Source organism: Penaeus chinensis, chromosome 36 (genome assembly GCF_019202785.1).
Source record: "Penaeus chinensis breed Huanghai No. 1 chromosome 36, ASM1920278v2, whole genome shotgun sequence".
In the NCBI taxonomy this organism is placed as follows: domain Eukaryota; kingdom Metazoa; phylum Arthropoda; class Malacostraca; order Decapoda; family Penaeidae; genus Penaeus; species Penaeus chinensis.
Genome location: NC_061854.1, coordinates 35,084,241 through 35,094,240, shown reverse-complemented (window position 1 = coordinate 35,094,240; position 10,000 = coordinate 35,084,241). Strand labels below are relative to the sequence as shown.

At 51.2% G+C, this 10,000-nt stretch overlaps 1 protein-coding gene across 1 annotated transcript in view; it reads left to right on the top strand.

The window, feature by feature from the left end:
- The window catches only part of LOC125044935 (teneurin-m-like), a 25,325-nt gene extending 18,302 nt beyond the window's left edge, over positions 1-7,023 (top strand). Inside the window, 5 exon segments of the mRNA XM_047641896.1 lie at positions 1-467; positions 777-1,012; positions 1,565-1,891; positions 2,061-3,672; positions 4,578-7,023. The exon segment at positions 1-467 is cut by the window's left edge and continues 969 nt beyond it. Of these exon segments, the coding sequence (XP_047497852.1) occupies positions 1-467; positions 777-1,012; positions 1,565-1,891; positions 2,061-3,672; positions 4,578-5,467 (3,532 nt within the window). The 3' untranslated portion in view covers positions 5,468-7,023.
- The last annotated feature ends 2,977 nt before the right edge of the window (positions 7,024-10,000 follow it).

Here is a 10,000-nt window from a genome sequence, read left to right as displayed (position 1 = left end):
GCGCAGCATCCCCACTCGCCGCACCATCTACTCGTTCGCCTACAACGTCAACACGAGCAACGGCAAACTGTCCACCGTGACGGACGCCGGCGGCAACCGCGTGTCGTTCCTGCGCGACTACACGGGCCACGTGTCCATGGTGGAGAACTCGCGCCAGCAGAAGTGCCGCCTGCAGATGTCGCGCTCGCGCCGCCTCGAGTTCTTCGTCACGCCCGACGAGCACAACGTCACGCTCACCTACCACGGCGCCACTGGCCTCCTGCGCTCGCGCATGGACTCCACGGGCCGCGCGCACGTCTACACCTACGATACCTACGGCCGCCTGACCCGTGCCGTCACGCCCTCCGGCCAGGTCATCGATCTGGCCTTTGACCTGAGCCAGAAGGGGGCGCGCGTCACGCTGACCCGCGACGGGACGGCGCCGATCACCATGCTTATCAAGGGCGCCCTCGTCACGGAGACCATCGGTGAGCACAAAGGCTTTTTGAGGTAGACTTTGACGGGAGGGCTTCAGGGAAACGCACTGGCCACGAGGGGGAGGCAGACTAAGTTTCATGAAGGCATAGCAATGCTGGCTTTGGTAGCAACAACGCCTAGCTCAGACACAACTCAGGATACTCTGTCATGTGGAATTATATTATCTTTTAATTCATTGCATCAGTATATGTGTGTGTGTGTGTTTGTATATCTTTGTACATATAATTGAATATGTCTTTCGTGTCAATTTTACCTCTAGTTATTCCCCAACGATACAGACTTCAATCGCGCCCTTGCAGGTTCTGCCTCGAGCGTGACGGCACAACTTCCCGACGGCTCCGTAGTAACGCGCACCGCCTGGGGGCACCACATTGCCACCGAGACCGTCCCCTACACCCTCTTGCAGGACCACACGCTCGCACACTCCTACCCCGTCTCCGGCAGGCAGCGCACTGAGATCGGCAACGAGCTCGTCAACAGCTTCGACTGGAAATACTTCGTGGAGGCTGGAGATCGCCAGGGACCTGTGACGCAGGTGAGAGCTTTACGAGGAATCGGACGCAGGCGGGCATACTGAAAACACACACACACACGCACACACACACACACACACACACACACACACACACACACACACACACACACACACACACACACACACACACACACACACACACACACACACACACAAACTTACACAGTGTTTATTGTGTATTCGAATACTGAGGATTGTAACAGATGTATACAATATAAAATTAACTAATAGATAAATAAATAATGGTATATAGACTCATAGTGTATGTTAAATAGTGAAAGAGAGAGAGAGAGAGAGAGAGAGAGAGAGAGAGAGAGAGAGAGAGAGAGAGAGAGAGAGAGAGAGAGAGAGAGAAGAGAGAGAGAAGAGAGAAAGAGAGAAAGAGCGAGAGAGAGAGAGAGAGAGAGAGAGAGAGAGAGAGAGAGAGAGAGAGAGAGAGAGAGAGAGAGAGAGAGAGAGAGAGAGAGAGAGAGAGAGAGAGAGAGAGCGAGAGAGCGAGAGAGCGAGAGAGAGAGAGAGGGCACCCACCCCACTAATCACGCGAACCAACAGGTGGGCCGCAAGATGAGGGTGAACGGCGAGGACCTGCTGACCTTCAAGTACGACCTGTACACCGGCACGGAGGCTGTTCTAAACGAGGTCGGGGCCACGCTGCTCAACGTGACCTATGACCCTCTTGGCCGCCCGCTCAAGTGGACGCCCGCGCAGCCCTTCCTGCCGGTGCAGCTCAAGTACAACCGCTTCGGCCAGCTGGAGGAGTGGACTTGGGGCGACATGAGGGAGCAGTATTCCTACGACCGCGCCGGCAGGTACGAGGGCGTCACCTACGCCGACGGCACGCGGGTCATGTACTCCTTCAAGGACCTGTCCAGCGTCAAGGTGAGTTAGGATGGGCCGTTCGCCTTGGCTTTATCGGGGGGGCGTAACGTTATGGCTATGCAGTATTAAGTGGTAACGTCGATGTATTTGATTCTAGCGCCTTCATATATATCCATTCCATTTTATTTTATGATTCCAATACTTAATCCCTGTGCCCTGCCTCCCGCAGCCGTACAAGGTGAGTGTGGCGTCGGGTAGCGAGCACCTTCTGGAGCACGACGAGGGCGGCGCCCTGTCGGCCGTGACGACGCCGCGCGGCCACAAGTACACCTTCCACGTGCAGCCTTCGCTGCTGCACAACCGCTTCAGCTTCACGCCGCCCGGCTCGCCTCGCCACCCGTACCAGCTCTTCTACAGCGACGACGGCAAGATTCTGGCGGAGGTGCTGCCCCACCAGGCGAGCCGCGTCATCTACCACCACGACAACACCGGCCGCCTGCACCTGCAGATCTTCGGCGACGGCTCCGTGGAGTACGGCTACCACCCCGAGACCGGCCTCATCCGGACCGTGTCGGTGCGCGAGCGCGGCTTCGAGCTGCGCAGCGACAACAAGTACCACGGCGGCCTCGTCAAGGAGCAGCGGATCCGCTACGGCTCGACGGCCGTCCTCGACTCGGCCAAGCTGAGGTTCCTGTACGATGGCAACGCCCGCCCGCGCCGTGTCGAGGTCGAGATCAACGGCAAGGAGCAGCCGGACTACGACATGAAGTACAACATCATCCTGGGCACCCTGGACAGCGTGGGCGACATGAAGGTGACGTCGTCGTACCACAACAAGACCGTCATCCAGGACGTGCGCAAGATCATGCTGCGCGTCACGGAGTTCGACCCGCACGGCCGCGTCGTCGAGTCGGCGCTGACTGTGCGCAGCCGCCTCGTCTACCGCAACCGCTACGGCTACGACACGCGCGGCCGCCTCGCCACCATGTCCACGTGGCGCGGCCCGGGCACGGACGAGAAGCGCACCAACTACACCTACACTCCCGACGGCTTCCTGCAGGCCGTGGACGGCTCCGACTCGTGGCAGTTCCGCTACGACGCCAACGGCAACATGATCGCCGTGGTGGAGGGCGGCCGCGAGATGACGGCCACGTACGACGGCGCGGACCGCCTGGTCGGCTGGGGCGACGTGGAGCTCAACACGTACTCGCCCGGAGGCGCCGTCGTGCGCCAGGGCGAGGTCCACCTCAGCTACAGCGCCAGGGGGAACCTCAAGTCCGCCTGGCAGCAAGGCCAGTACAAGGTGTGGTGCAGGCACGACCACCACGGACGCCTGGCGGTGTGGGAGGACGACCACGGCAATGTGACGCAGTTCTTCTACGCCGACCTGCGTCGGCCCGACCTCCCGACGCACATCCACTACCCGAAGCGCGGTGTGACACACGCGCTGGAGTACGATGAGCGCGGCCACCTCATGGCCATCCACACAGGCAAGCGGCGCCTGTGGATCGCCACGGACCACCTGGGCTCGCCCGTGGCCGTCTTTGACGACTCAGGAGTTCTGGTGAAGGAGGTCGTGAGGTCTCCGTGGGGCGCCACGCTCACCGACTCCCGCCCCGACCTCCTCCTGCACGTGGACTTCCAGGGAGGCCTTCGGGATCCCGTCACGGGATTCATCGCCTTCGGCCTCCACACGTACGACCCCGTGCATGCCATGTGGATGGCCCCGAGGTACGACTTGGTCACCAGCGCCCCCGACCACGTTGGGGCCGTCTACGTGCACCGCTTCCACGACAACGACCCCGTCAACCCGATCAACCGGCACCCCAACCACTACACAGGTAAGGACGGCCGCCTCGTGCTTGCCGCTGACGTCACGGGCTCTTTCTTGCAGGCTTGCTGGTGGGACGATTGCGGATGGATGCTCTGACGAGGCGCGGGCAGCGCCCACTCCTGATTGGGTGTCTAAAAGAATTTGTGACTTTAAATGTATACAGGCGAAATATCGTCTCTTCTTCGTAGGTGGGAAGAATAGGACCAGCTTTATCTCTGTATCGAATCAGAACCTTTACATGTGTCCCACTTGCTTAAAACATGCATGTATTTATTCTTTTTTTTGTATATAGACATACATACAGACACACACACACACACACACTCACACACACACACACACACACACACACACACACACACACACACACACACACACACACACACACACACACACACACACACACACACACACACAAACAAAACACAAACACACACACACACACACACGCACAAATACACACACACACACAAAGACACACACAAACACACACACAAACACACACACAAACACACACACAAACACACACAAACACACACGCACACACGCACACACACACACACACACACACACACACACACACACACACACACACACACACACACACACACACACACACACACACACACACACACAAACAAACAAAACACACACACAAACAAACACACACACACAAATACACACACACAAAGACACACACAAACACACACACAAACAAACACACACACAAACACACACAAACACACACACACACACACACACACACACACACACACACACACACACACACACTTGGACATTTATTTTTTGGTCCTTCGACTTGTAAGTTTATAGCTAAAAACGGGCCACCCGTTTGAATATGTATGGTACTTGTTATGATGATGGGCTCCCTAACGCTCCCGCCTTTTCCAGACTTGAACAGCTGGCTGAAACTGTACGGCGTGGACCTGTCGCGCATGCTCGGCTCCAGCTACCACGACGAGACGGTGGAGCGGCAGGAGCGAGGCCTCCTCCAGGCCCGCCAGCTGGCTCCTTCCCTCCGCGTGATTTCCGGCCTCTCTTGCTCCACGGAAGGCGTCCTTCGGCAGTTCTCGCAGCCGTCTCTGCTGCCCGAGTCCCTGATTCGGTCTGACGCCCCCGCCTGGGCGATCCCCGGCTGGGACGCCCTCGGCCGCTTCATGTCGTCGCCGCCCATGCTGGGTCCGGGCGTGATGGTGTCCCGCGTGGAGGGGCGCGCCGTGGTCACGCTGGTGCCGTCCAGGGAGAACTCGGTGGTGCAGGACGTGGCGCGCGACGTCCTCAACGGCTCCGCGCTGCTCGACGTCACCCTGACGCACCACCGCCACCACACGCTCTACCTCGTCAAGGAGAACGCCGCCCTGCGCCAGGACGACCTGCAGCAGCTGCAGCGCCTCAGTGGCCGCTTCAACGTGACGTCGCGGGACGAGGGCGAGCACCACGAGATCCGCGTCGTCGGCAACGACGTGTCGCTCGTCCTCATGTACGGCACGGACGCCCCCAACGCCCGCCACCGCCTGCTGCGCCACGCCCACCGCCACGCCGTGACGCGCGCGTGGGAGATGGAGCGGCTGCTGGCGGAGCGCGGCTCGCCCACGCGCCACGAGTGGTCGGTGGAGGAGCGCGGCGAGCTAGTGAGCAAGGGCAGCGTGAGCGGCTACATCGCGGCCGACATCCACTCCATCCACCGCTTCCCTCTGCTCGCCGACGACCCCACCAACGTGGTGTTCCGACGCGACACGGGGCGGCGGCGCCGTCGCAGCCGTGACGCGCCGCACTCGTGATCCCCGGGTGGGGGCGCGGCCCTTGTACATACCGCTGTATAGTGTAGCGCTGTGAACCTGTACACACTGTACAAACAGGGTATTCTCACACATTGTACACATCTCTCCGAGCCGGAGACTAATCCTCACATGTGATAGAGGCGAACTGTGTGGCGCAGGTGGCGGCGGCGGCGGCGGCGGCGGCGGCGACCGGCGCTGCTGGGGTGTGAGGCTGTGACGGGGGGAGGGGGGAGGGGAACGTAGGTATGTGTATAGCGAGCGCAGACGGCGGAGAGATCGGCTCTGCGTCACACCCCAGGAGCACAGCGTTGCCGGCCGTTGTATATAACGTATGCCCGGCGGGGCCTCGACTCCGCCGGGGTAGTCAAAGGTTCTGCAGTGGTATATAATTTTGCTGCTTAACATTCCATCGTGAATTATGTACTCTTATGGACTGACGAGTGTGCAGAGTTGGTGTGGTGCAAAGAGAGACGGCAAGACATATATATTTTGTACGTTTTTGTTACAAACATGTCCATTATTTAGAGATACTTAATGCCAATTTCTATTTGAATGTGTCCCGTGTCCTAGCGAGATGTCTTAAAGGGATCAGTCCAGGGCTCAGACTCCAATCATATTATCTTGTATATATTTATAAGAGACGCATATGATGTTAGAGAGAGAAAGAGAGAGAGAGAAAGGGAGAGTGAAAGAGAGAAAGAGAAAAGTAGATGTAAGAATTCAAATATGACGATGAGTTGTCATCCTCACCCTCCCAGACTGACAAGCAAAGTTCGCTTGCTAATGCATCAACTCATGAATTTTATTATGCAACAAACAAGTAAATAAATAAAAGGATAGATTGGTCTCTACGCCCCTGATGACGTCATGAGCCCTCACCTCCTTATTTGTTCTGTAGAAAGTCTTAGAGACTATTTTTGTGACAGGTTGATCCGAGTACGAGGCCAAAGAGGAATAGGAGATCGACTAAAGCTCATTTTCCCCAACGGAACTTAAGGAAATTGAGCTTTAGTGATTGATATTATTGGACGAGAGAGAAAAAAACGAAAGAACGAGAGAAAGAAAATAATAATAATAACACTGGCTGGTCGCACTCGAGCCGAAGTCACTCTTCAGAAACATTACGCCTGAAACTGCAATAATTAAGCGAATATCCCGGTCCAGATAACGTGGTGTTTCCTCTCTGTGTTCTCTGGTCCACTTATACGACGTGTAGATGGCAATATTAGTAATTGGTTGTTTGGCAGTTTGGTCTGGAAGTCGTACCCGCTGGCGGTCGAGGGGCGTGGCGAGCTCTTGTGTGGGCGGGGCATCAGAGCTTCTTCTTCACCCTCTTTTGCATGGTGATGGGCTGTGCAACGTTGCTACGATGCAGGAAGGAGAGAGTATGAGCTGCCATTAAAGTTAGATAAGCTTTGTTTCGCAAGAATTTAAATGCAGCGAGAAGGGCAAAGAAAACGGGAAAACGCCATTCGCGAATTATTTCTTCTTCCAGATTTCATTTCCTCGTTCATTATCAACGATAGATGAATCATCGAAAGAGGCATTCCTTAAGACACCCTGTCTGCGAGAAAAGAAAAAAAAAAGACGAAAATAAGGGGGAAAAAACTCAAGTGCTCGCCATATTTCCTCGACTGAGAGTGTGTATAAACTCCTCTAGTTTACAGTCACAATATTGGTGCTTTTTTTCCTAGTTTAGTCTCGTCCCAACACCGTATGTGATAAAACGTGGCGGGAAAGAAGAAAGAAAAGAAGAAAATAATAACATAATTAATTCATTGAATTTATATTCCTTTTTTTTTCCCTTGAATTTCGGTTGGTGCTTTTATTTATTTACAATTAAACAAAAGAAATATATATATATGTATATGTATAATTTCGTAGCTGTGACTCCGAGCGGCAGGACGTTGAAAGACTGCAGCTATTTTCCCTTCTCCTTTCATTTGCACATTTAGGAAAGCTTGGCGCAACCAACATATCAACATCACTTGTAGAATAGACTGTATGTTAATGTGCCATAGAATTTACATTGGTTGCTTGTGCCAAGAGATTTTTAGCGTTGGGGTATGTTTTGTACAGGCAAGACAAACAAAAAAAAAAAAGAAATGAGTGTTTTAGATTAGTCCGAAGATGTGAATGACATTACACATTACTATATATGAATATATATAGATATATATAAATATATAATTCACGTGCCCTCCCATCTACCTGCGATACCTTTACAAAAAACAAAAGAAAGTCGAGTAAAAAGACGTTTAGCGAAGTCTCTATTTCTATCTACATGACATTGAGGTTTGTATACATAAATACATTAAATAATCAAGGCGACATATACCCCGAGTGGAACCCCGTTATAGTGTCCTGGGGGAAGTCCGTGTCCAAAAACCCCGGGAATTTCAAAGAAAAAGAAAGAAAGAAAAAAGAGAGAGAAGAAAAAATAATGTAAAGGACTTCGATACAATTTTTTTCGGCGGAAGTCGAGGGAAAAGTGAAAACGTAAATTTTTTTTGTCTTTCTTTTTTATTCACTGTCTGTGGTGTCGTTAAGTGTATCGGATTTTCTGTTACCGAGTGAAATATTGTATATGACCGTATGTACAGTGTATATATATGTGTGTGTATGTATGTATGTATACACACATACGATCAGTAAATCATGTGATTAATTTAGGAATATGTGATCATTAACTACTCCTGTAAAAAAAAAAAAAAAAAAAAAAAAAAAAGAGGGAGAATTTTTTTCTCTTCTTTTAGAATTCGCTGACTCTGCCGTGAAGTCAACCATTCGGACTGCGAAGCTAATCGGGATCCCAGTCTCGGACTCTCTCGTGTTGGTCGTCCTTCAAGTAAAATCGATTTTCATTTCACAGTTCCTTCCCTTTTTCCCTTCCCCTTTCCCTCAGTCCCTTTCTTTTCTTTTTCTTCCTTCCTTCCTTCCTTCCTTCCTTCCTTCCTTCCTTCTCTTTCTCCCTTCCTTCTCTCTCTCCCTTTCTTCTCTCTCTCCCTTCCTTCCTTCTTTCGTTCCTTCCTTCGTTCCTTCCTTCCTTCCTTCCTTCCTTCCTTCCTTCCTTCTTTCTCTTTCATCCTTCCTTCTCTCTCTCTCTTCCTTCCTTCCTTCCTTCCTTCCTTCCTTCCTTCCTTCCTTCCTTCCTTCCTTCCTTCCTTCCTTCCTTCCTTCCCTCCCCCCCTCCTTCCTTCCCTCCCTCTCCACTCATTATTCTTCTATTACATTTCTCTTATTTCCATATATTACGCTCTCCTCATTCTAACTTTTGACAAAAAAAAAAAAATCTTAAGAGATGATAACGATAGAAAGAAGAAAATAACCTTGTAAAATCGCAAAATTCATCTTCTTTTTTTTTTTTTTTTTTTTCTGAAGATATAAGAAACGAGAATAATGAAATGTCAAAAGGCTCGCAAAAGATCGTGCTTTTCCCCCCTCCCCGCTCCCTCCTCCCCCCTCCTCCCTCCTCTCCCCTCCTCCCTCCTCTCCCCTCCTCCCTCCCTCCTCCCTCCTTCCTCCCTCCTCCCTCCTTCCTCCTCCCTCCTCCTCCCTCCTCCTCCTCCCTCCTCCTCCTCCCTCTTCCTCCTCCCTCCTCCTCCTCCCTTCTCCCTCCCTCCTCCTCCCTCCTCCCTCCTCCCATAAACGACCCATTTAAAAGCCGCCTTCTTTCATAAATATCGTAATAAAGATAAGAATCTTTGGCCATGTTCTTTGGCCATATTTTTTTTTTCTTTTCTTTTCTTTTTTATGGTAAAGAATCTGCTACAGCAGGAATACGACACGTAACTTGCCAGTGTACGATAATGCTTGACTGCAACTCTCAAAAAAAAAAATTATCAACTTGCATTCTCATTTTCCCTCCTTTTTCCCTTCACTTAAATCGCGAATTCCGTCGCTGTGTGTACATATATCTGTCACATTGTAATAACATGGGTAACGGTTATATTAGCGAAATGAAAAGTGACATGTAGTTCTCATGTTGCAGCCCGGTATTGTACAAGAAAATAAAAAATAATATTGCTTTTGTATACACCGCGCGGCATCTTATCGTACCAGCAGCAAGGCCATTTGTACATGCATTGCAAGGCATTATTTCTGGACCTTGTCACAATAAGAAGAAAAAAAAAGAAACCCTAGAAAGTAAAGATAAATAAGTAAAAACTAATTTCTTTAAAATTTCAATCGTGGAAAATCAAGCAGTCCCACTCCGATTAAAACAAAAACATAAAAAATTAAAATATAAAAACCATGACATCTCGCAGCTTGATCCTAAAACTAAAATCGAGAAAAAAAAATGAGCTAAAAATTTCTTTCTTTTTTTTTTCTTCCCCAATTTTGACAAGGGTTCTTGATACACATCCCTCGGACACGTTTGTCGTACAAGCGTGTACAGGGAACACTCTCCAGATTTCCAAGACTTTCCATGTAATACCGGATTCTATGACCTCATGTCAGATTTCCTCTATAGACATTTTTCCAGACTCAGTCGTCCAGAACTTAGAGATATTTAGATAGTTTTAGTATTAT